This window comes from Coturnix japonica, chromosome 15 (genome assembly GCF_001577835.2).
Source record: "Coturnix japonica isolate 7356 chromosome 15, Coturnix japonica 2.1, whole genome shotgun sequence".
NCBI lineage: Eukaryota > Metazoa > Chordata > Aves > Galliformes > Phasianidae > Coturnix > Coturnix japonica.
In genome coordinates, this window is record NC_029530.1 from 5,105,880 (window position 1) to 5,131,452 (window position 25,573).

At 37.2% G+C, this 25,573-nt stretch overlaps 2 protein-coding genes across 5 annotated transcripts in view; one reads left to right on the forward strand and one right to left on the reverse strand.

The window, feature by feature from the left end:
* The window catches only part of KNTC1 (kinetochore associated 1), a 32,096-nt gene extending 10,479 nt beyond the window's left edge, over positions 1–21,617 (forward strand). For 2 of the 3 annotated variants that reach the window (XM_015877836.2, XM_032447755.1), the window contains exons 26-64: positions 348–491; positions 783–881; positions 1,273–1,376; positions 1,540–1,645; positions 2,048–2,182; positions 2,810–2,929; positions 3,648–3,717; positions 3,796–3,863; positions 4,094–4,386; positions 4,775–4,947; positions 5,108–5,205; positions 6,137–6,278; positions 6,642–6,698; positions 7,113–7,276; positions 7,779–7,883; positions 8,672–8,800; positions 9,422–9,538; positions 9,897–10,006; positions 10,235–10,445; positions 10,814–10,903; positions 11,240–11,411; positions 11,756–11,814; positions 11,964–12,180; positions 12,709–12,779; positions 13,166–13,376; positions 13,485–13,594; positions 14,218–14,267; positions 14,903–14,981; positions 15,571–15,689; positions 16,249–16,384; positions 16,690–16,785; positions 17,560–17,616; positions 18,054–18,108; positions 18,182–18,245; positions 18,355–18,484; positions 20,100–20,189; positions 20,392–20,537; positions 20,742–20,832; positions 21,098–21,617. In XM_015877836.2, the coding sequence (XP_015733322.1) occupies positions 348–491; positions 783–881; positions 1,273–1,376; positions 1,540–1,645; positions 2,048–2,182; positions 2,810–2,929; positions 3,648–3,717; positions 3,796–3,863; positions 4,094–4,386; positions 4,775–4,947; positions 5,108–5,205; positions 6,137–6,278; positions 6,642–6,698; positions 7,113–7,276; positions 7,779–7,883; positions 8,672–8,800; positions 9,422–9,538; positions 9,897–10,006; positions 10,235–10,445; positions 10,814–10,903; positions 11,240–11,411; positions 11,756–11,814; positions 11,964–12,180; positions 12,709–12,779; positions 13,166–13,376; positions 13,485–13,594; positions 14,218–14,267; positions 14,903–14,981; positions 15,571–15,689; positions 16,249–16,384; positions 16,690–16,785; positions 17,560–17,616; positions 18,054–18,108; positions 18,182–18,245; positions 18,355–18,484; positions 20,100–20,189; positions 20,392–20,537; positions 20,742–20,832; positions 21,098–21,151 (4,542 nt within the window). In that variant the 3' untranslated portion in view covers positions 21,152–21,617. Of the gene's footprint in view, positions 1–347; positions 492–782; positions 882–1,272; positions 1,377–1,539; positions 1,646–2,047; positions 2,183–2,809; positions 2,930–3,647; positions 3,718–3,795; positions 3,864–4,093; positions 4,387–4,774; positions 4,948–5,107; positions 5,206–6,136; positions 6,279–6,641; positions 6,699–7,112; positions 7,277–7,778; positions 7,884–8,671; positions 8,801–9,421; positions 9,539–9,896; positions 10,007–10,234; positions 10,446–10,813; positions 10,904–11,239; positions 11,412–11,755; positions 11,815–11,963; positions 12,181–12,708; positions 12,780–13,165; positions 13,377–13,454; positions 13,595–14,217; positions 14,268–14,902; positions 14,982–15,570; positions 15,690–16,248; positions 16,385–16,689; positions 16,786–17,559; positions 17,617–18,053; positions 18,109–18,181; positions 18,246–18,354; positions 18,485–20,099; positions 20,190–20,391; positions 20,538–20,741; positions 20,833–21,097 lie in introns of those variants that run through there. The other variant, XM_015877837.1, reaches the window with a different exon arrangement.
* Positions 21,614–25,570, reverse strand: VPS29 (VPS29 retromer complex component). Of its 2 annotated transcripts, XM_015877887.1 has the most exons (5): positions 25,464–25,553; positions 25,138–25,149; positions 23,699–23,890; positions 23,082–23,317; positions 21,614–22,751 (listed from the first exon to the last, which is right to left on the reverse strand). In XM_015877887.1, exons 1-5 carry the CDS (start codon positions 25,464–25,466, stop codon positions 22,634–22,636), a joined length of 561 nt encoding a protein of 186 aa, XP_015733373.1. In that variant the 5' UTR covers positions 25,467–25,553; the 3' UTR covers positions 21,614–22,633. The 2 variants fall into 2 exon arrangements, with proteins under 2 accessions (XP_015733373.1, XP_015733375.1); XM_015877889.1 differs by lacking the exon at positions 25,138–25,149 and having other exon boundaries at positions 25,464–25,570.
* Positions 25,571–25,573: the final 3 nt, after the last annotated feature.

The window sequence follows — 25,573 nt, forward strand, 5'->3', positions numbered from 1 at the left end:
GGTTCATAAGCTGCTGATACTATTTGATACATTGTATTTATTATAAACTTTTGTTTCAATAAGGGGTATAGATACATAATGTGACAAGATACCTACTATTAAAAAGCATGACTTAAACCCCATGATTTGCACTGTAATACAGGTAAGAGAGGCTGTACAGCTGAACAATGACTTTGTAAAAGAGAGACACTGGGTGTTCGCTTTCATTTGGTGTAAAGGAACGATGAACCAGCACCTTAATTACATTCAGTGGGCGCTGGATGTTGAATTAGTCATTAGATACATGAAGGATCATGGACTAAAGTTTGTGATGTTCTAAAACTGCATTGTTCTACTTTGCTGCCCAGGAGAACGCAACTACTATCGTGTTTCGTATGTTTGATAAAATTTTGGCACCAGAGCTTGTCCCATCTATCCTGGAAAAGTTTATAAAACCTTACCTCTGTGAACATAATCTCCAAAAGGATGAGCTGCTTTTACAGTATATACAGGTACACCTTTTCTTCATTTTGAATAAACCTATTTAAACTTGAGTAAGCTGTAAACAAATCTGGTAATCATTTTATTTACACATGGATTTTAGCATTAGTTTTCAGGTTTGTTTACTGTTGTCAACAAACTTACTGAAAGTTACTATTTCAGCAATAAACAGTAAGGGAAAATCTGTCCCTTAATGTTCAAAAGCATTCTGTTGTTTGTAGTATTTTAGAATATATTATAATATAAAAGTATCCCTACCTTTTCAATGAGAATATCCTATTAATTTTTACTGAAATATGCAGGATTTGCTAGAACGTTGCCGTACACGGTCTGCTTCTGTATTTGAAACTGCATGGGAGGCAAAGGCAATAGCTGTCATTGGTTGCATCTCCAGTACAGATGTAAGTATGTTTAATAAAATAGCTCTATTCAGAATGGAACACCTAATTTTCATGTCAGTACATGAGTACGTGTTTATATAAGTGACAAGAAGAAAAAATATCATGCTGTCCTTTTATCCTGATATTCTTCACTTGAGAATCTAAATGTGGTTTTGATATCATCACATACAGAACTCGCCAACTTTAGCATGTTGGAAGATGAAGCTCTGTGGTGTCATAAATTACTTCTACTACTTTTTAATCTAGTTTGATACATCATGATAATGATTGCTTGTTACACAGTAGGGGTTGGGCAAAGAAGCGCTTGCCTGGAGAATCACGGGTGAACAATACTTCAAAGAATATCTTTTAACTTATTTTGATGAGTAAGCTTCTCATGTTCTTATTCTAGCTGAAATTTGATGCAGTTCTGCAGATAATGCATGGTGCTGTGGTGCCGTGGAGTGGAGCAGTAGAACAGCTGGTAAAACAGCACTTGGAAATGAATCATGTCAAGTAAGACAACATCCTATAGAATATACTTCAGCTTTAAGTTTACTTTTCAGTTACAGTTTTCAGTTTTTCATCTTTTTAAAATAATAGCTATGTGATTTGATCACCTCTGTACATCAGATACACGTGTAACAAATAAATTAACAGTCGTCTAATTTGTCCACAGAGTAAAGTTATTGCAGGAAAGTTACCAACTGATGGAAATGAAGAAGCTTTTGCGGGCCTATGGGATAAGAGACACTAATCTCTTGAAGGACAAGCAGATGATAATGGTAAATAATCAGCACTTAAGTTCTGTTAAACAAACAAAAAATACTAAATTTACCTGATTAAAAAAACACATGCAACTTTTAAAAGCCAGATCTTGCAAAGCAGCATGGCCATGCATAGCTCCCATTTGTTATCCCTTTTTTTTGTCCTGTTCAGATTTCAAAACTTACTTGCAATTTGTTTTTTATTCGTACATCCCCATCAACTACAGTTTCTTCCCCAAGCCTAATTTTCTCCTAGTTATGTTTAGTGAAGTTTTATCTACAGATAGAGCTTCTAAACTTGTGGATAACTTGCTTGGTGTGAGCTGTACAATTACAATGCAGAAGTTTATAAGTTACTTCCCTTATTATCTGATAAATGAATAAACTAACTTCCATATCTGTTTTTTCCCCCCCTCACAGAGGCTAGTGAAGTACATTCTTAAACAAGACACTCCTACTTCCTTGAAGGACGCCTTGAAAATGGTAGAAGCATATATGTTACCCACCATAGAAGTCTACATTCTGAGGATGATAGACCTGATTGACAAAGAAAGGGTACTGAAGTAGTTATGTCAGTTGATATGGGTATTTAGACACTGTGGACTATTTTCAAAACAGCAACAGTTGCCCTGCTTGCTGAAACCTGATACACAGTTTACATACTGGTATTTTAATACAGTTTTATTAATTGTACACATAACTGCCTATACTTAACATTGAAAATGAGACCAGTGTCATCACAAGCCATCCTTCATTGCAAAAAAGTAAAAAAAATAATGCCCCATATGTAGAAGACAGGCATGGAATTTAAGTCTACATATATTCACAACTCATTGCCGGAGTTGATTTGGGGCAAGTCACATACTTAACCACCAAAATCTAGGTTTCTTTTTTCTGCGATTTTTGATACAATACCCTTTAAATTACTTTAAATTGCCAATGAACAAAACTGTGTTTTAATTTTCTCATTAGAGCCCTTAGGAAATAAACATACACTTTACTGAAAGCCTCAAAACTGAAACCACTCAGGGTGAAATCATTAAAGTAAATGTACTTTACGAAGAAGTTTGAAGTTTATCAGCAGAACAAAGTAAGGAAGCGCATAGCTTTCCTATAAATAAATGCACTTCTATCTTAATTATTTATGTTCTTTTTTTCTTTTTTTTTTTTTCCCCTCTCCAGGGAGAAGAGTCTCTGAGTTTGTTAAAATCTCTGACTATTGCTGAAGCAGAGAAAGTTGCAGAGAGATTGACTGTATGGGGAACACTGGTACTGCAGAGGAAAGCAGATAATTCTGAAGAGGTACCAAGTCATTAAACGCTGTAAATTGTGTGCATTAATATGTTATTATCTTCTGTCTTCAAAGAAGAAAGGATATTGAACTGGTCTTTCTCTGAGCAGGAGGTTTTACTAGGGAACATCTTAAGTCTTAAATGGAGTTTATAACTGTATAGTGCACAGAATCAAAATGTTAAAGTCATTTCCACACGTTATCTTAGCTAACTGGATTATTTATAAATCATGCTTTTGTGTTACACCTCTAGTCCTATGTGTTTTCCTATTTTTTTCCTGTAATTGCTTGGAAAAGTATCTATTTAAAAGTTGGTGGTGTGGCTTTGCCACCAAAGTCATTCAGAGCTTCACTGCTGACAGAACACATCACTGCCTTGCACCCACAGTAAAGAATTATTGTTAGCAGTTGTTTTAGGGAGTTGTTCTGCTAAGGAGAGAGAAGAACATGGGGGGAGAGCCAGGATTTTTTGAAAACGTGTAAGAACTGAAAGACTGAGTAGAATACATACATACAGCCATGAAATATTTGTTACTTCTGTAAAGAACACATGGTTACAGTAGAATTCTATTCTCTTACTTCTTACCAATAGCTTTTTTAAAGCTTTAAACTGCTGATTAAGACACTTGTAGAGCACTGCATAGTATTTCAGTGAACCTTAGGCTGTACTCTATCTTACACTGGCAATAGTCTGACCAAACCAATTGTTAACCTCTCCCTTCTCTGCAGCAAAAAACACAAAAGTTCCTGACAAAAACACTTGTAGAGATCCTCAAATTCCTGTACAAAATTCAAAAAGGTGAGTTCTAAATTATAACATCTTACATTTGGTTTGTAAATGGAATCAAAAAGTAATTAGTTTTTTCCGCTCCAACAGACAATCCTCTGAAGAAGGATGAATGCGAAGCAAACCTAAAAACATTTGAAACGCTTGCTACCCTACAGGTAGATATCTCTGTGGTTTGAAACTACTTTACATTTACTACAGTTATTGCTCTGCTTCTTATGATATTGAAAATTATATTCATAATTCATCAGCATGGGTTGGGTGGTTTTTTTTGTCCATAAGGCCTGTACATTTTCAGTAGCCATTAAAATGATTCTATGGCTTATCTAGAATGCTAATTCTAAAGGAAGCTACATGAATACAAATAACCATCTTATGTTTGTTGCAGGAAGACTTTAATATCTTTCTTTCAGTTGAAGACTTTGGGAATCCTACTCTGATGTCTGCACTTCTTGAGAAACACATAAGTTCTTATGAAACTGACAAATGTCCATCAAAGTCTAGAAAAGAACAAACAAGAAACTGTAAGACAACAGATGGTAAATTAAAGAGCTGTTCTACTGAGTCAAGGTTGTACAGAATGGCTTTGCTTCTGCAAAGATCAGAGCAAGAGCTGGGAAGAACATTGGCCTTGAGAGCGTTAGATGCTGGAAATGTTGAAGATGCTATAAAGATATGCAGGTAAAACTGTAGAGATTTGCAAGAGTTTAACTCTTTTAATGCACTTTTCTGATATTTTGCAAAAGGAGGCAGATGTATAGAGAAAAAGATGAGGGATTTTGATTTTTGCAGTTTCCTGCAGCTTATTTGGTAAAAGATAAGCAAGGCAGAATATTAAGTAACTATTATAAGAGCTGCTCAGCTTACGCAGATAGAAGAAAGCTGTTGTATGCTGACCATGCGTACCACTCCATGGTTTCTATCTGGTCTCTTCCTCATGGTTAGGTTGTCAGATAGTTTAAACTTACTACTACCTCCCCACAGAGAGATAAGATGAAAATGTTAAATACATGTCTTACTATCATTTATATATATTCACACACATATTTTAAATTCATTTTTTGAATAGGTACTTCTATAAGAATCACTGTAATAAAGAAACAGGGAAGCTACTGTTCTCAGCTTGTCAAAGGCTTTGTCATATTTTGGGGGGTGATATTTCAGTAATCACTCCTGAAGACATGAACCTTCCTGCAGTGATCTATGAAATGGCTTGTCAGGCAGCTACAATATGTAGTCCAGGTAATTATTCTTTATCATTTACTTATATTATTAGTGCAAAACCAACCAAAAGTGAATTTCTATGTATGCTTCTGTAACAATGGATTCTTCAAAACAATATTCACCTTTTAGTAAGGCATGTGAGCCATCCATTCATATTATACTAATGCTCTTTTCATAGATTTGCTACTAGATTCTCTGGAACTATGTAAATACACTTTAGCTGCCAAGGACATTTACAGACAGTGCCAAATAGAAAACTACGGTTTTACAGCAAAGGTAATTTCTACTAACTCAAATATCTTTTTGAATATGTGTAATATCCTGTATAGTTCACTGTATATATATTTCCCATTCCTCCAGCAATACTGAATCGGTTTGTTTAATAAACAAAACAAGGTCAAAGAAGCCCATAGCTCTACAGATCAAAATCTCCCTGAACATGGGTGTATTTCAGTGTAAAGTGAAGGCAATGCAGCAGCGGCACAAATACAAGAAGCACAAGTAGCAATTCTCAGCTTTCATGTTAGTGTAATAAATCTTAACTAATGTCACTGAAAATAGCAGGGCCTTTATTGAATGACTGCTGACAACACTGCCAGAAAGCACAGAAAGCTGACTTTAAAAAAAAAAACACTTTTTTTTTTTTTAAAGGAGAATATTAGAACACAACGAGGGAGATGGGACAATTTTTTTTACTTTTTTTTTACTAGGTGTGTTTTATGTGAGGGCATTCCCAACTGTTTTGTAAGAGTTACAAGATGGATCGAATTCTTGAATACTATCTTTGTTTTTTGCTCAGATCAAGTAACGCTTTGAGCTGCTTGCAATGAATGGACTCTTACAGTTTGAGTAGAATAAATTAAAGTGACAAGGCAAGCATACTTATGCACTGAAGATTATGTTTCTAAAAGAAAACATATTTGAAAAACATTTGCTTATAGTATTTGGCTAAGAAGTTTTACAAAAGCCTCCAATAAATTAAGATTGAGTTTTGGCCATACAACTACATACACACAGAACATGAAAGAGAAAAGTGTTGTTTAAGTGGGGAAATGTATTTAATACTACTGGGAATTTAATAAAAAGTAGTGAGATACAAGCCATTTACAAATAAATGATCACTTACTATTTCTTTACTTGAAAAGTATAACCTTCTGTATACTTAGTTTGTTAGTAGACATACTTGTTAACTGTTCTTTCTATTTAGACAACATGTTTTGGTGGAGATAAAGATCCTTATGAAGAGTGGACTTACAATGATTTCTTTAATGAAGATGGGATAGTTCTTGATCCACAGATCATTCTTCCAGTCATATATGAAACTATTTCTTCTCTTCTACCTATCTCTGGTAAACTTACTTTCCTGAACACTCAGTATACTATCTGTATTTCATATTGATTTCTTTATCTAGAACAATTTGACACATGTGTCTGAGGAAACGTAAACACCTCAAATCTCAGACAAGCTCCTGGAAGCAGTATTCATTTGAGGGGGAGCAGAATATATATATATATATAATATAAAATATTATAATATAATATATATTATATTATATACAGCAGTCCTGGCTCTTAGAATTCACGTCTTCTATTCTTTTGAATTTCTATTTTGTGACCTGCTGCTGAAGTACAGTAATTTTAAGTTACTTTGGGGCTTTATAGTGTTGCTGAGATCTCGGCACACTGTGAATTTTTATTTGTCTGTCTTTCAGAAAACAAGCTGTATCCTTTGGACTCTACCAGCCTGGCAAACTGCACGTTTATTAGAGGTATCACAATGGCAGGTTCACTGCTTCAAAAGTATAAACAAGACTACCAAAAAAATGTCAGGTTTAAATTATACCTATGCAAGACTAATTCATAGTTTTTAAATAGGCATCTGGGTGTTCCACTTAAAGCCACATGGTTGGGATGCAGTTTGGTCCATCACAGAAGTCCCCCATCTAGACAGTAATTACTGCTATTCACTCCTGTAATTTTGGGTACATTGCCCAAGCATATACCTCAGTACAGAAATTCTACTACTACGAGCTTTTTCTTTTTTTTTTTTAAACTGAAACGTGAAGGGAAAAGCATTCTGATAATTCAGACCAATATGCTCATTCAGATAACATTCAAGAACAATATGCTTAATTACAAAGGTTCTAATTGTTTTCTGAGTTTGTTTCTGAAATATATTATAGGACAGAACCTTCTGCTGCCAGCTAGAACTCCCATCTGTGCAGTGCTACAAAACCTCATGGAGTGCAGTCAGTATGAGTTAGCTCTGCGGCTAATGGTCTGTTCATTTGGATCCTGTCTTCAGCATGGTGTCTCAAACAACATGGATTTATCCCTGAGTGAGAAGGTATGACAATGACTATATGCTGAATTTTGCTGAGAGTAGGTCTGAGAAGTTTTCACTCTTTAAATGGCTTAGAGTTGTGTATTTGATGGGTTAGAGATAGGCTACCTCCATGACCTCATTATAATTACAACCACCTGATCAGATGTTCACTCATTTTATGAAAGGATTTGGTAGTTTCTTCTCTTTCTCACGGTCTCCCATTTCTCTTCACAAACTAAACTAAACTTCTAGGGTACAGAGAGAGACCAAGAGTAAAATGAACATTAATAATCAGTTATACTCTCTCACACTGTGTTATCATTGGTTAGATTGTATAGAGTACAAGTAGAATGTTCAAGTAAAGCTCCTCTTTTCAAAGCGATAGGGAAATTATTTTTTTAAACTAGAAGAGATCAGTTTAAGACCATAATTAAATATGAAAATACAGTATCTCCTAGTATTCTGTAAAGATAAATTCCAAGCCTTGTAATTTATGTGTGCCAATTGTCTCTTTTTATATTAGCTACATGATGGCAAAATACTAGCTGAAACCAAAAGTTTTCTCATTGCTATGAAAGAGACATCTGCATCAATAATTACGACCTCTATCAAGACCTTGCTACACAAGGTAAGAATTCTGACAGGGCTAAGAAAATGCCCTTTCTTCCCTATCAAGGAAGATGCTGCCCATCCTATCACAGAATCCCTTTCTGGAATTGTCACTCAACTAAAGCCACAAAATGCAATCCTTACGGGGAAAAAAATCATTCACCACGGACAGCCATAAAGAAGTTAAGGGGATGCACCAACAGTATTGAAATGTTAGAAGGGGACTGGGTTCCACAGCTTCATGTTTCAATGGAGCAGGAGTAGGCTGGATTGCCTGACAGCATTTGCCTCTTCTTTCCCAGCTTCCTTGCTTCCTTCCACAGCTAGGGCACATGTTACAGAATGGACTTTGAAATGATACCTCCTTGCTGGCAGGAATGTGTTGTAACCCTTATGTATATTTCAGCCTCTTGTGAACTGTGGTTTTTGGACTATATGCCTGTTTCTCTGCTTGAAAGGTTATATATAGGGGGAGCATGATCTCTTTGGGAGCCTTTAAAGCACCCTACATTACAATAAAAACTGTTTTCAATCTCAGGTTCATTTTATGTCTTTATACTTCTAACTGAAAGGAAGTTTTTTTTAAGCAGACTGTACAATGTACAATGCACTGTCTTCTAAGGAAGTTCTGACAAAGAGCAGTAACTCCTAGACCAGCCTTCAGTATTTTTAGATCTAAAAATCCTAAAATAAAAATCTTACTATTCTTACTTTTCTTAAACCCCAACTTAAAGCCTCAACACACCTTTAATTTAGACCTATTTAAACAAAATCTTAAGATTTAACTTATTTTTTTCCAAAACACAGGTCTTCAACTGTCGTCTCATAGATCAGAACCTGGCACTGGGGTACTGCACTATTTTGCCCAGAGAAGATATGTTCAATAAGCTTTGGGGTGTCATCAACAACACATGGCAAAATTACAGAAAAGTTCTGGTAAATTCTCAAGACAATGTATTTCCTTAGTATACACAGAATGTTTTAGAGATCCCTCAAGATGTCAGCAGTTTCATATGGCTGTTAGAACTATCTGCTCTCTCTTAGTGGCAATCTGTTTGCCACGTGTTAAAACTGTGCACGAAGAGTTGCTGTGAACAGTTGGCACAATGCAAGTCCAGGCATTAGGTTACCTAACCATGACTAATTCCAAAGCTTGAAAAAAAAAAAAAAAAAAAAAGAAATGCTTTGTTTTATTGTTTTTTCCTAAGCCACTCTAACTCACACCTCCACTGTTTTGGAGGAATCGTTCTCTAACTGCAATTTGCACAAATGGAACAAATAAATTAAAACGTAAGGCAGGATAAGTGCATTCATTGCACTTACAGTCACGCAGTACTAGCAAACTATTTTTGGAGATAAAACCTGAATTTTAAAGTAGTTTTCAACTGCCAGCTTGGGAGGTGAGGGGATCCTAACATGATCTGTAAGAAGTTTTTACCTTACACAGTTATGTAATCATCTGTGAATTGTTTTAATCTCCTCTAAGAATTTAGGTCTTACAATTCCTAGTTTTCAGATTATTTACTGTATTTCTATTTCCCTTCCCATTCCTTTAAGTCAGTAGCTCTGGTTGGAGCACAGCTTGCTACCCAATATGGTGAAGCAACAGAAGAAAACAAATTCCAAGAACTGATTACTGATGCAGAATGGGGCATCCAGCTTGGTAAATTTGGTGTGAGTTTGATTTTTATCTATTATTTAAGAATTTTAATAGCTGATGAAAAGTCAAGATGTTCTGATATATAGCCCTTGTGGTTTTTTTTTCTATTTTTTATTTTATTCATTCTGCCTGCTTCTTTAAGTAAAGCTCAGAAAATGAGAAATGTAGTAATTGAGTGTGCTTAAAGGAATTTTAGGTGCTTGAACGTTACTGGGCACAGAGCATAGCCAACAAATGTTCTTTTTTCCTGATCTAAAAGTCTCTGGCTTGACACTAAATTAAAACAAAAAGGTTGACTATGTAAGGAATTAATCCTGATATTGTACAAAAGACTTCTTTGGGAGGATGGTGACATTTTTACTTTATCCATAGATTTCTTTTGAGACTGTATTTAGGCAACCACCATTAAGGAAGAAGGAACTCATAAGAACTCTTGTACAAAATCCAGAAGTAGGCACAGATCTCATACTGAATTACTGCAGGTAATATTTGAGTCTAATCTGTTCTGTTTAATTGCTGCTGTAATAATAACCATGCCTGCAGAAACCTATTGTAATTTAAGCAGGTATGGATGTACGTAGTATCTAAATAATTCTTAAAAATAAAATTAGCATGAATCAGAATGCTTACTTGTTTCTGGTGAATTTGGTCATAAGGAAATCACAATGACATCAGAGGTCACAAAGAAAAATAACATTGTTTTCTCCTAGAACTTTCATGCTGGACAGTGATGCTGCACTGCAGCTTTGCATTGAAACACTTCTTCTCAAGAATGCTAATAGAAATCACATTGAAGATGACTCTGCAGAATACAGTGAGAAGCAATCTCATTGCACGTTACTGGCTAGAGTGCTAGAAATAATTCCTCTACTGAAAAGCACAAACAATCTGGTCACCAGTCTCAGTGGGATATTGTACAAGGTAAAAAAAAAAACAAAAAAACAACAACAAAACTACAAAAACAAGAAAAGCCAAGCTCCTTCTGAAAAGACTAAACATGCCATACCAAAACTATGTCAAAGCCCTATGTTGGAAGTAGATAGGGGCAAAAAGAAAGTATATCTGTTCTCTATATGTAATACCTTGATCTTTTTTGGGGGGGGGAGGAGGGAGGGAAGTGATTTAGTATCATGAAGTGGGGTTTTTTGTTCTAGAGAATGATGCTTATATTCTTTCTTCAGTGTTATATTGATATAGTTATATTTAAATTGAAAAAAAATCAACTCAGTTTTGTGTTTTGTAAGACAAATCATGCAAGATCTTATAAAATAGGTCATTATTTTGAACAGCTTGATCCTTACGACTATGAAACTATTGAAATTGTCTTGAAAGCGATACAGAATGCTGATGAAAGAAATACCAATATTCAGCTAAATCAGGTATGTCCAAATACAATGCTGTTACCTTGTCAATGGCTTCGGTATTCTGTTCTCTTGTTTTCCCCTATTTACTAGCGTAGTTACTCAAGAGTCTGTTGAAATTAGTGGAATTATGCTAACAATGCAGCTGTCATTCAGAAAATAAAATTCATAACTACTGATCTCTAGCAGCTTCTCAACAGTAATTCATAGCAGGGATAAAAACTGTTAGACATGTAACAACTCATGTAAATACTTACAATACCTAGATATCTATTATACGCATCTCCTGTCTTAGGCATTTTTCTCATGAGGGAATAGCTTAGTCTTATGGCTTTTTTTTTTTGCCCTCCACAGGCTTTGAGCCTTCTCAAGCATCTGGAGTCATATAAAAGAATTTCTCCGCCTGTGGACCTGGAACACCAATATGTTTCAGAGCACATGATTCCTTTATCTCCAGCTTCTGAAACCAGACTACCCTTTCATTTGATATTCTTCAGAACTGCGCAGTGTTTCTGGAACATTATATGTATGTTCAGAATTCTTCCCAGCTTTATATATGTATGATTGCCTTTCTCTGATAACTGTGAACTTTGAAGTTTTAGTTCAAGTTCATGCTTATATTAACCATATTTAACATACTTCTACAGTTATCTTCCCAAGTGCTTCTGAACACAATTGTGCTCCCAGGTAGCTGACTTGAGCCAAGATAATATACACAATGCAGAATTCAGTCAGAGTGCCTAATTAAGTTTGCAGGTCTTCAGTGAAGGCCTTCACTTAACACTGCAAGTGTTTAATTTCCTAGATGAAGCTGCAAGAGAACTGTGACACTGCCATAAGCATCTGTTGTTTTTTTTTTTTGCCTTGCAGCAGCAGAGCTCAGTGAGGAATCTTTACCAACACTTTTGTTGATTTCCAAACTAATGAAGGTAAAGTTGAATCTTAAAAAAGATTTCTTTCTAAATTTTCCTTTTTTGCCTCTATGTGAAAGAAAGTAGGATTTTTTTTCAGTCTTTCGTGCAAATTTGGTCTCACTGTAGACACTCTGACAACAGAGTCTTCTTTAATGCTTTTCTAGGTTTCACTGGATACCTTATACATGTCTGCTGCTCAGCACGTCTTCCAAAAAAAACTGAAACCAAAAATATTTGAAATGAGAAACACTGGGTATACATCAGTTGTTAACAAGGAAACAACTAAGACTGTGCAGACAATTCAGTCATATCTACTGTCTATAATCAATCCAGAGTGGGCTGTAGCTATGGCTCATAAGATGGCACATGAATTTCCCACAGGTAAGGTGCATATCTGATGACTTGATGGGTGAAGTAGTGATAGGAGGAGAATAGATTTAAGAAAACAAAAGCTAGGCTGTAATCAAACACCAGATAGTATTCTCGGATACTTCCAGGCAAAGCTGGTGAACAAAACCACATTTTTCTCCTACATCAGACTTTGAAAAGTCTAGAATGACACTCATTGTATAACCCAGTATCACTACTAAATACTTTCCTTTCTTTTCTCTTAAGTTATACTGTCTTTCTTAAAGTTCTTTAACATTTAGTTTTCCACCACATATCGTGTTCTGCCAGACAAGTTGGCCTGCAGAAGCAAATATTTCAGCCAAGTTCAAGCTAGCTTCTCCCTTCACAGAATCTGGACAATTTTGTTGCTCTTTAGGAACAAGAGCTCTCCTAATCTTTTAGATAGCTTAAAAGAAACGAATAAGAGGTTAAAACAGATATTCTGTATATGGTAAAGGAGATTCATGAAGACTCATTTCACTTATTTTCCCTTTTGTTTGTTTGTTTTTTAAACCAAAGGTCCTGACCAGATTCAGGCACTGAAATTCTGTCTCCATCTAGCTGAGAAATGGCTTAATACTGCAGCTAAGGTAACAGCAATCTTCTTGTAAAGATTTCCTTGATTTTTATAGTAAGGTATTTATGTTCACTTTCTGCCTCTTGGTGTTTTGAATAGCAATATACAAATTGTATCATAACAAGCCCTCATATGAAAGATACTGTATTTCTGGGAAGTTCCTGCTTAATTTTAATTTGTTTTACATGTTCCAAGACTCTTTAGGTGTTTGTAGGAGTGTATGCATATAAGTCTGCACTGGCTTTTCATCCTTGAGCTGATATTTCATGGTTTGTAGGACAGGGTAAATGAGAATCTCATCCTTGTTTATAAACATCAAGCTCTGTATAGAATTGCTGAGAAGCAATTAAAAAAAAAGTTTGTTTCTTTTTTTAATGTAAAACTATCGTTTTCCTAAAGGGTGAATCACACGAAAAAGCAGAAATCTTACAGAAGAAGTTACATATGCAGTATAAGCGATCAGCAACAGAAAGTGTTCTAATAACCTACAAGCTGAACACTGCAGAGTATTTAAAGTTTATTGCAAAACCAGCAAACCTTATTGTTTTACTGTATGAACACCACAGTATAGACCAAAGAATCCAAAATCCAACGGGTCGAGACTATCCAGGTAAGTATGTGCATAATCTAGTTTCAAAAGGTGCAAATAATGGCTGTTTACAAAGAGCACTAGGCAAAGTCACACTAGTCTGTTGATGTATCTTCTCTGTTTATGTAGATATCCATATGGCAGCTAAGGAAATAGCTGAAATTAACAACTTGGATATGAACAAAATTTTGAATAAGCTGCTGAATAAGTGGCTGTGTCCAAATACCCTGCCCTCAGAAGTAAGTAATCTCTGAAGATTTGGTTTTGAAGATAAATGTCTGGTGACATAGAATGTGTTTGTTTATTCACTTGTGCAAAAACCTCAGGTTTTTTTGTACCCTTAGTACACATTAATCTATTTAAGCTGCATCTGAATTCAGAATTTTAACAGTTTTAATGCCATTTTTGTATTGTTGCAAGTCACCCTCTCTAGTGAGAACCAACTGAAATCTTTCTCTTTAATCAGTCTGGAGATTAAAATCTCATTTTTTATGTTACACTAATGCTGTATCACCAGTCAAAGGAAGTAAAAGTCTTAGTCACTGAGACAAAGAAACCGATCCCATCGCAACTCAGCAAACAGAGTTAATTGCTGCCTATGCAACATACAGCTTTGTGGGAAGAGCAGGGAAAAAACATTGCTTCAAAATGCCAGTTAACAAGGGGAGGGACTGGAGAATTGTGTTGACTGCCAAGCACACTTAAATAAAGAAATGATAAAATCAAAATTCCTCCACTTGGCTGCACTAGCAGGAGTGCCCAGCTTGCTTAAACCTTGTCATAAACGGATAACCCAGCTATTTATCGTAACAGTTCACAATTCAGATTATTCTCAAAACTGTTTTCTTATGTCTCCTTAAAGAAAACTCAAGAAATCTTTACAGACGCACAGGAAGATGAAGAACTCCGCAGGTACAGACTTTGTTTTGTATTTAACAGTGAATTATTCTTAACTTGCAAGTTACCTGGCTTTTTCAAGAAACCTAACATTGCATGTGATTCAGAATTTAATCTGCTGCCTCTGGTAAGAGAGAATTCTTACTAGAAGAGGTGATTAAACAAATTTAGGGCAGAAATACTGACATTCTAAAAAGTAAGTGCTCTTTCCTACTATATAAATGGAGTTTGCTTTTTTGATCAGTAAATACTAAGACACAGAGCTGCAGAGGAGGCGTAGCTACCCCCAAACACTTCCAGTTCTGCTACTTTGTTAGTGCAAGAGCTACTTTTTAAGGCAGACTGAAAAATAATTACTTCCAGGTGTCAGAAGAAGTTTCTTTTCCTCTCTGAAAGGTAATGTCACGCACATCTTTTTGTTTTCTGGTGACATCAATACTGATTCTGTAGTGAAACACAATTGGCAGTAACTTATACAGTTATTTTAAGAGTAGTTTTATGAATTATTTGGAGGTTTTCTTCCCACGTTCCTTCAGACCTCTTATCCTCAAACTCTTTTTGACAGGATATGTATTTAAATTTGAATGAGAAACAATTCCTTGCTTTTCAGTAGCTACGCTGTATTCATTAAAAACAGTTCATTTTTGCAGGGTTATATATCTACTTCAGTCACACCCAATGGATTATAGCTCAAGAATGCTTTTTGCAATTACAACATCTGCCACATCTGTAAGTTTTTAAATCCTAGTTTCAGCTTGCTATTTATTAGATTTTTATCTGTAATTAAAATCAAGTGTCATCTGCCAAACTGCATTGGTTCATCCTGAAAGCTGCAGATGATTTGTGTGAGCTCTGTGATTCTCTGCTTCCATATGTTGCCTTTAGAGCAGAGCTGTGGTGTTCCTTGAATGTTGCTATTGACTGCTAAGAGCAGCCCTTGAACTCCGGGTTTTCTGAGTTTATTGTTAATATTACCTGAATATGGCTTCATTAAACATTTTCTAGAATGCACTTCAATATAACAGTATTTTACGTCACTTTGGGTGGAATTTAAACAGAGGGAAAATCTTCTGATACAGATTTAACTTTTTATCATTACTGGAGATATTTGTGATTTATAGTATCACAAATATTTTCTTGCCTGCATTAATAGCCTTACATCTAGGAGAGAACTGGTTTAGCAGTGTTCTTGGAAGGTGACAATCTACCTCAACTAGGTGGTATGAAAGCACATTTCTGACAGAAATCTTAGAAAAATCCTACAACACGAGCTGCTTTCCTGTTGCTCACTTTTCACTCTTTTTTTGCATCCCCCCAGCCCATTGGTGTTAATCAGCTGACGTTTGCACACAGGAGCAGAGCACTTAAGTGTCTGCTCTATTTGGCAGATACCAACACTGTGGAATCACTCTTCAAGAAGCCCATTAATAAAGTAAAGTAAGATGAACTTTCCTTTAGGTCTTCCTTAATAGCAATGTGTTATTAGTCTTTGGCAGACTTTGGAAAGAAATTATATTTGAAGAATCTGTTTGTTTGTTTTCCCCTTTGAGCTCTTAAAATGTATTTTGGAAGAGCACGATTACGTATTTAAACTTCACTATAATTCAGTCCTGTGTATCAGATGCCTAATCTATAAACCTGATATTACATAGAAAATATTTTGTTCCATTTTCATGAACTGCAGTTATTTGAATTGGCAAAGAAATATTTTCTTTATATGTTTAGGACTCTGTTCAGATTCTGCTCTTGAATAGCTCACTTCAAGACTAAATTATCCTTGTAAGTTCAAAACTGGTCATCTTGCAAAGACAGTTCCCTGCAAATTAGACCAAAATCCCACAAGAATGTTATTTCTTTGTAAATACACGACACAGCTAAATTCCATAGAAGATATCCAGAATACATACAGTTCCATGTTGGCAGTTTGGGGTTAGGGGCACCTACTGGAATGTGATATTTATCATTAGCTTGTGATTTTTTTTGTGAATTTTTACAGGTATTTTCTAAAATGCTTAATTTACCTGTCAGAGTTTGAAGTCTTGAATATTCCATATACCTATGAATCATTTAATAAGAGTCCTAAGGAAGGAATGATTAAGGGGCTATGGAAGAATCACAGCCACGAACCCACGGTATGCTTCTTAGATCCTTTGCAATTTAAAAGGGGCAGTTAAATGAGATTTCCAGGTAGATGATAGTACACAACAAAATTACACTTATCTCAAGCATAGATGTACTTGTTTATTTTTGCTGTTCTTATTTAATTCTCTTCCTATATATATATATAAATTTTCAGCATGGCTTGGTTGAAATATTCCAGCAGTTAAAGGTTCCTATAATGCCAGCAGAATCTAAAAATTATACTGGAAAACAGTAAAGATTTGAAGATCATGAAGGTGAGTATTTGTTAGAACACAGTGTCCTTTCTCTCCTTTAGGCTGTCAGGCTGGTGACTGAGCTCAGCCTAGAATATAAAGTATATGATTTCCAGCTGTGGAATGGCCTACTACAGAAACTTCTTGGTTTCAATATGGTAAGGAATTTTTAAGCATGAAATTCTTAAGCATGAAGGTAAGAAAAAGCCTTCTTTTAGCTACTGATTTCTATGGGATGTGATGTACTCACAGTGAGCTTACAATTTATATATGTATCTATAATTTACAACTGATGTTGTTTGGCACTGGACCAATGAAGCTTTGAGAAATTTGTCTTTTAATGTTGCTTTGATCTTAAGTTGTTCTGGCTTTTTTGTTTGATTCGATTTGTTTGGTTTGGGGTTTTTTTGGCCTTTCAGATGGCAAGAATAAGCCCTACGATGATAACTTCATATCATTACAACTTGCATATTTTTGTATATACATATTCACATAAACACACACCACCTATGCTCAAAAAATATTACCTTTATAATTAATTTATTATGATAAAAATCCTGATTTTTGCCACTCACGGTTTTATTTACATATTGACAATCAGAGGCAGTGCTGCTACAATCTAAGGAAGTAGTAGATGTACCTGGCAATGTCAGTATATCAAAAGCAGATGTTCAAGATAGCTTTAGTCTAATAAGAGTTTTGCACTTAATAGCAAAGATGATATCCTGAAGTTGTAGGTATTCACTGAAACATCTGCCACTGCTGCTAGTGATAGCTTAATTAAGGCACGTCACTTCTCCCACAGGAGCAAAAGTGCCTTGAGGAATTCTAAGCTGACATCCTACAGACGACAAACCTAATGCTGTTCTGTACATCACTGACAAATCTTTAAAAACACTGTAGCATTTTATAATGGATTACTTTTGTTACAGATTCATTATCTTAGGAAAGTTCTGATCGCGATTACTGGGATTCATTCGTTATGGCAGGTAAGCAAATGTTCTGTGGCTCCTACTCTTCTTCCCTGAGCAGGAGTTTAACTTCACATTTGTACATAAAAGCGAATGGTAGCCATCTACCCAAAGGGGTGTTGTGCATGAGAAGATGCCCCTTGAATTATTTTATGACACTGCAATATGCAAACGAGTATAGTTATTAATTACTGATTAACACAGTGTATTTTGCACTGTGGTCAGTAAACGCTTATTCTGAGGGTTTTTAAAGCTGAACAGAATAACTTCACTATCAGTCAAAATGTAGCAAGATCTTAGACTACAGGGTGAGGAAAGCAGTGTTAGAGAATGGTTCATCCAGTATAAAAAGAAAACATCACTTCCTTCCACCTGCAATGGGTCAAGGTGTCTGTGTTGACAAGCATAGTACAAAAATAAGCAACATTGTAACCTGAGTATTTTGCTGTCTGTAGATTCCCAGCTTCAGTCGAGCTTGGCGAAGTGTGGTTTTATCACCATTTCTCACAGGTAGGATTATTAACTATCATGCTTAAATAGTAACTTAAATGATTTACTTTATCACAGCTTCTTTATCCCTTAGCTTCATGTCCACCAAGTCCTAAACAGATAGAGGAATGCCGTGAGTGTTTTGTGATTCTGCTCAAGTAAGTGTTTTATCTAGCTCAAAATTCTCAAGTGGTTCTGTTGACAGTACTGAGCCATCTATTTATACATAGCATGGCTGAGAACATCCTTCCTCATCTTCTGCTGAAGGTGTCCTGTACTGGCTGATTTGGATGTCATTGGAATAGCTAAACAATATGTACAGTTGGACCTTCCAGCTTTTGCCTTGGGATGCCTGATGCTGATTCCTCAGTCTGAGAAGAGGGAGCAGCAAATTCAGGTAAAGAAGTTTCATATTCCAACAAGGGAAATTCCTTTTATATGTGTTATGTTCAATAGAGACTGAAAGACAGCAGTTTTAGGCTAACATCAGCCCATCACTGCCATTAGCTGTTAGATATCTCCCAACCATAGAGACCGCTACCTCAGACTTCTCCTTTTGAAGGGAACCATGTGAACACTTCCTCATTTTTCAAGTTTTAAGTCACTCTCAGCAGCTTTGCCATAGAACTGCCTTTGTTGAGTTAGAGAGTACATTCTGGGAGGGGTTAGCAGATAGTTTTTAGTGGCTGACTCACACATTTGCATCCTGAAAATACGCATCCAAGTTTTAGATTCCCTAACAACAAATATTTGCTTATGATGCTCAGTCCACATGGAAGAAAAAAACCATAGAAACATACACAAGACATACGCCAAAGCAACATACAAAGCTACTGACAACATACCTAATTGCCAAGGGCTAATTCAAAAGCAGACTGTACCTACTGAATCCTGCTAATAAAGATGATCAATAGGCAAGTTCTGCCTAACTTTCTCTTTCACAAATAATGAGAATTAAGCTTTATGGAGCAAGGAAAGGCAATAGTATTGCTTTCTACAAGGGTACAAACATGCTCATAAAGGTATTTGTCAAGACACAGTTCAGAACAGAAAACAACACAAGAAGCGACTTACTCTTTCTGAAGGTCAGCGAAGTCTCCAGAAGGGGAGAGCTCTGAGTAGAGACCCTGCTTCTGCTGCTGCTGACCCTTAAATGAGAGTGAGGAGAGGTGGATCCTGGGTTCATTGCTTACAGCTGTGTGCCCTGGGTTAGCCACGCCTTCTCACCTGGTACTCAATCACTGGTTCAGGCCATGACCTAGCAATCCCCATACATTTACTTAGTTTCCTTTCTGTTCTTTCTTTCCATTTATTTATGCCCTGCATCATTCTTCCAGGTAAAATGTTAAAGGCTGTTCTTGTATCCATCTTGAGCAAAATGGCACTAGTAAAGGCATCTTAAGATCTTAGTCCTTCACTATAGTTAAGGTCAGGAAGATCTTCCCAAACCACAGTACCAGTGTAAAAAATCTAGTCTGCTGGCAAAAAACCTGCAACCTCTACCTGAAAATAACTTTTTTAAGTTATAGAATCACAGAACAGCCTGGGTTGCAAAGGTCCACAATGCTCACCTAGTTTCAACCCCCTGCTGTGTGCAGGGTCGCCAACCACCAGACCAGGCTGCCCAGAGCCACATCCAGCCTGGCCTTGAATGCCTCCATGGATGGGGCATCCACAGCCTCCTTGGGCAACCTGTTCCAGTGCGTCACCACTCTCTGGGTGAAAAACTGCCTCCTGATATCCAACCCAAACCTCCCATTGTAGTTTAAAACCATTCCGCCTTGTCCTGTCACCATCCACCCATGTGAACACATGAACAGTCATTAACAGCAATAGGAATAACTTCTTCAGTCAGACTGCACAGATCCTGGTTTGAGAACTTCATGTTTGTGCCTTGAGTTTAAAATATCAGTTGCTCCTGAGTAAGTCAAATACTTGTTCTGAAGGGAGAACTTCCACTTTAATTATTTGCAGAATAGTCATTTTTTATTTGTTGTTTTTTTTTTTACAAGGCTTTCTTGTCAACATGTAATACAGAAACTGTGCTGCAACAAATAGATGAGCATATGAACACTGGAGAAGTAGTGGCTTTTGCTTCTCAGGTAAGTAAACAAGATTTAATTCATTTACCTTTGACTTACTCCAGAAAATCTGCCATTTTTAAGCACTGTAAAAGTAATAATCAAGCATTATGGGAGGTCCAAAAAGAAAAGCCTGGTGGGTTTCTTTATTTCATTCAAAGATTATCATTTTTTGATGTAGAAAATATTAATATTTCCCCATTGCTGAAACTTAAATCTACAGATTAGATCTTTGATTTTGGACAGCATCATAAATGAGAAGCTATATGAAAAGTTCTTGAAAACAAAGTATTTTCCACTGGTGAAGCAACAGCTGATGAGCACTCATCGAATGAAAGAACTGGTGGATTATTTTGCCAGCAAGAACCGGTAGGTTAAAGAACAGGTGATGTATTGCTTATGAAACCTGAATCTCTCCTTTACTTTAGATTTCCACCACCTGGAAATGATGGGACTTGTCTGACCTCAGAACTGCTGAGTCCTACTTTGGTTGATGGTTTAGTGTGTATAGCCTGAATTCTTGGCATTTTAGAGAATTTCTGTTGACAAAGTTGATAAACTTTCCTCCCACAGCACTGAGGATGCAGCAGCCCTGATTCGAGAGTATCAAGAGAAATATGGAAACCCTAATCTGCTGGATAAATCCTCCTCTGATCTTCTGAAGGTAAAATAAACCACTTTTGTACCTCATACAGCACTTTTACCTTTTTTCTAATCTGAAACTTCCATTCAGCTTCTAGCAAAAATACTTTTGTTAGCTGATTCGAGTAAAATATATTCTATGAAATAAAATCCCTTTATTGATTCAAACACATTTTACTTGAATCAAATCTGAGCAGTGATAAACCTCACGCTTTCAAGCCCTTTCACAAGCCTCATATTATATTCTATTTTCTAAACCTTTCTCCTACTGTCCTCTTACCCTCCAGATGTACCTGAATGGCCCACAGGAGACTTGTGTACAAGAACTGTCTCATCTATGAAGTCTTGATTTACCCTCAGTCTTTTCTCCCTCTGCTGGCAAGATAAGTGTTATGCATCCACAATGCAGATAGTGGTCAAGTGAACACTGAACTAAAACCTGACTGCTCTTTTACCAAAAGCTGGCTCCAGCTTTCCACATCTTTTGTTGTTGTTTTAATCTGTTCTTGTTTTACTAGATTTACAGCAGGAGTTCCTATTTCCATACAATAGCAACGTTCACATTCTGCACTTTAAGAATTCATTTCATTTCCTTCTGTATTATTTCTTTACGTTGGAGCCTGCTGTTAGGATCACTAATTTCGTTCATACAGAGAAAACTTTATATAATTGCAATCAAGTTTTAAACTGGAAGCATTGTGCTTCGTGTAAAATATAGTTTATAGACAGCTTCATGTAAAATATACAGACCAATTGTAATTCTAATTACAGTGAGCGCAAATAAACCGACTTCAATATACAAATGAACTTGATCTTTTATCAGCTTTAATGTACAGAGATTTGTCAAGAAAAGTTGGTGATGTTTTTCCTGCTGTAGACATGCAGAATTCAAGGAGCGTGAATTTCACTGCATGAAACAGCAGATAACCAAAGTGTCCTGAGTTACCAGGCTCAAAGAGTCTTTTTGTAAGCAAAGCAGGTTTATTTCAAATAGAAGTAAGGTTTTTAGCCAAAATTAATGACACAGAACTAAAGGTTCTACTGATCCTTGATGTTTCATGGATAACTCATCTGTTTCACACAAACCTTTGTGACAGCTGCAGCACAGCCTTCTGCACAAACATTCCACGACCATTTCTTTTGCTGCCAAGGACAACACAAGCAAAGGAAACAGGCCACCATTCTAAACCCTAGACATTGTGCAGAGACATCTTTATTTATATTGGAAAATCAGCAGCCTTAAGAAGTAACAGCTGTTAAAATACATTCAGTTCCCTGCAGGTACCTGAGACTAGGAGACAAGCCCCAGTCTTTCAACTTTTCAGCCTTCAGCAGCAGTACAAGTGCTGTATGGAATTACATTATTTAACACCTGTTTACACAGAGCAAAGTGGGTAGACTTGATATCAAATATAAGCCATAAATAAAGGAAAGCTCGTCACTGTTCACAGATTTAATGAGACTGTCGTTCCCTATAGCACGGCAGTGCTCTGAGTATTACAAAGACTCAAGTTCAGTTTCCTGCAGTGAAATTACTACTCCTGTTCCCACTACTGCTGTTTCTTCAGCAGTTCATAAAGTTTTGTTTTAGTTTGAAGGGGGATTTATGACAACGTGAAGGAACTGTACTTCATCAGTTAGTGACATAGTTTACAAATCAATTCATACAGAGAAAAGAAAACAATGTTTTAAAGTTATTACCGAGATGTTACACTGTTAAGCTGTTAAACATTAAGTGTAGGTCTGTAAACAAGCAACCAAGGATCGTAGTAACATGCAGGTCTGGAATGAGACAGTAAAAATGCCACACAAGGAAATGTATCTTAGGATTTTTTGTACTCGATTCTTTCTACTTTCACATCATCTCCAATCAGCTGATAGACGTACGTAACCACTGTGGAAGCCTGGATATCCATCAGCACAAACGAAGGAATGATGTTGCTAGAAAGAAGGAAAAAAGAAATCATATGAGCAGAGGGTGTGTATATAATAACCTTATATAATATAACCTTAATGGCATCTCGCTGTCAGACTTCTTAGCAAGAATCACTCCTGAGGAAAACCAATTTGAGGTTTCTATGCACAGTACATCAGAGCTGGAGCTTTAAGCATTTCAGTCATCTATTTCAGTCCAGGAGCCTTAGCAAGGACAATGAGCCCTCCCTGCTGCCCCACACTTAAAGATGTAACATTTTGTAAATATTAACCTTAACAGTTAGTTTTCCTATTAAAAAGAAAATGCCCCACAGCTGTTTCTCATGCTTTACTTACTTCTCTAAGGCATGATAAGCTCCTGTAGCTGATCCTGGATTGATATAGAACTTGTTTTCATGTTCAAATGCCTCAAATTTGTGTGTATGGCCTGAAATGAGGATGTCCACATCAAACTGCCTCTGTAACAACGCCAGGCTGGCCATGTCACCCCAAGGAATGACCTGGTGGCCGTGAATCAGACCAATTTTGAACTGTCCAACAGTTACAACTTTCTGTTCAGGATAATTCAGGTTCTAAGAAGTAAAAGAAACAAAAGGAAAATAAGCTAAACAAGCCCCACAGACTGGTTAGATGTACAGATTCAAGACAGTCTGATTGGTTCTACTGCCCCAGAATGGGAGCCACATTCTGCTTTTATGAGCTTGGTAAAGATAGCAGGAACTTCAGAGGAGCTGACAACTGGAGCTCCTGGTTGCCAAGTCTCAGCCTTAGCTCAGCCCCCAGTTCAGTGTTAATCACACTGACCATGCAAGTCACATTAATAGGAACCCCAACCCTTTTCCTCAAACTAAATAAGCTCAGTTTGCCCACTTTTTTTTTACTTAAAAGTAACTCAACCGCTGCCTTTATGTAAAAGCTCAACACAAAATACCACCACCAAAAGAGGTCACTACCTCGTCAAAGTCCCCTCTGACAACATGAACATCCCCAGCCAGGGTCTTGAGGTAGTCATAAGTGTCCTTGGTGCAGAGGTTTCCCGTGCAGAGGATGTGCTGGATCTTCCCTGGAACAAGCAGCTTTTTGAACTTGGCCGGGAGGCTGTTGCATCGATGTGGAATGTGAAGGTCTCCCAATACTAACACCAACTTACCAGGAAAGAAAAACCATTACAGATACTTGAGGTGAGAATCGATAGGTAAAGGAAAGCACCACAATGTCTTCTATTGCCAGTTCTATGTTTCAGTTCTACAGATGCAATGAGAATGTAAATTTAATATGGGGGGAACTTCAAAATTACGCAACCAGATCAAGATGTGTAATGTTAAACTACAGCCTTAGTTCTGCTAATAAAGAAAATAATTAACGCAAGCAAAGTAGCAATAAATTAATTTAGCAAGAAGGGCATGGAAAGCTCTATGCAGTACGGGGCGTAATGCTGCTACACTAAACACACTGGATTTAGAGATGGTGACCCCCATTGCCTTGGTAAATACATCCCTGTTAACAGAGTTTATCTCCCAGTTACAAAGCTTTGTTAGGCAGTTCCCTATAGCTCATCTTCCAGTCATAACATCCTGTAACAAAGGCAGCTCCTAAACTGACAGCAACCAGAACTGTTTGTAAATAGACACAGCCTGTATCCATAGACTGTATACACAGATATCTATGTTTGCAGCAGTAACAACATCCACCCTTCTGTAACATTTGCTTTTACTTGCCATGTTTAGGCCACACAGCCGCCTTTATGGCAGCAGACACCTGAGGAGGCACGGAGCCCTTGGGAGGCTTTGGGAGCTTTTATTCCCCTCTATTTCTAATTGAGAACATCTCAGTGCCATCAGGAAACCCACAGGTCTTGGAGAACAGACGGTTGAAAACATGAATAAAACAACACAAGAGCAGTTTAACCTACAGGCTAAAGGCAACCCAGGGCAGAACTACAGGCCTTTCAATAGTTCAAGCTATTAACATCACTGTTGAGATGATGCACTGGAATGCATGGAAGAAAATGGGTTGCGAGTGGTTAAAGCGGCACTCAGAGGATGCTCTCAGTGACAGTTAAAGGTCTGGGCCATGGAATAGCAGCTCTGCATTCAATATTTAATCGAATATCTAATATCGACATCTAATCAAACCGCTGCCACTCACAAAACCCCAACAAAGCTCCAAGCCCTTTTTCCTTTGCTGACCAACAGGCAGGTCCCGTGTTTTCCCCAAACCACGTTTGAGCTCCTGCTGATTAAAACCGATAATAAATAGAACGAAAACCCCCCCAGCTCTGTAAGCGACACCAACAGAACCAAACGGCATCGCAGCGTGTTACACCCGGAGCTGAAGGGATGAGAGCAGCAGCCCCGACACACCGCAGCCCCAGCGCCGGGAGGGAACTTACTCTGTGCCCGGCCTGAGCGGGAGGAGGAGTTGATTGCAGACAAGGGAATGGGAAACAAGGCGAGGCGTGATCAATGTTAAACCAAGGAAAAGCAACAGAAAAGAAAACAGAGCCAAATGAATAGGCGAACCGTAACGAATGGAGCCGATGTTATGAGAGCGGCGTCAAACCATTCGAATAAATAAATAAATGAAATTAAAAACAACAAACAACAAAACAACACACGGTTCCCTGAGCGCGGCCCTCCCCGCTCCCTCCCCGCTCCATGTCCCTCAGTTCGGCCCCTGGTTGTGGGGCTCCTCCCTGCGGCCCGGCTCCGCTCTCACCATCCTGCTCAGCCCGCTCAGGCAGCTCCCGGAAGTGAAGCGGCCTACTTCCGAAAATCAAATGGCTTCTTCCCGGAAGTTAGGCCTCTGTTATACCGCCCCTCCGCTAC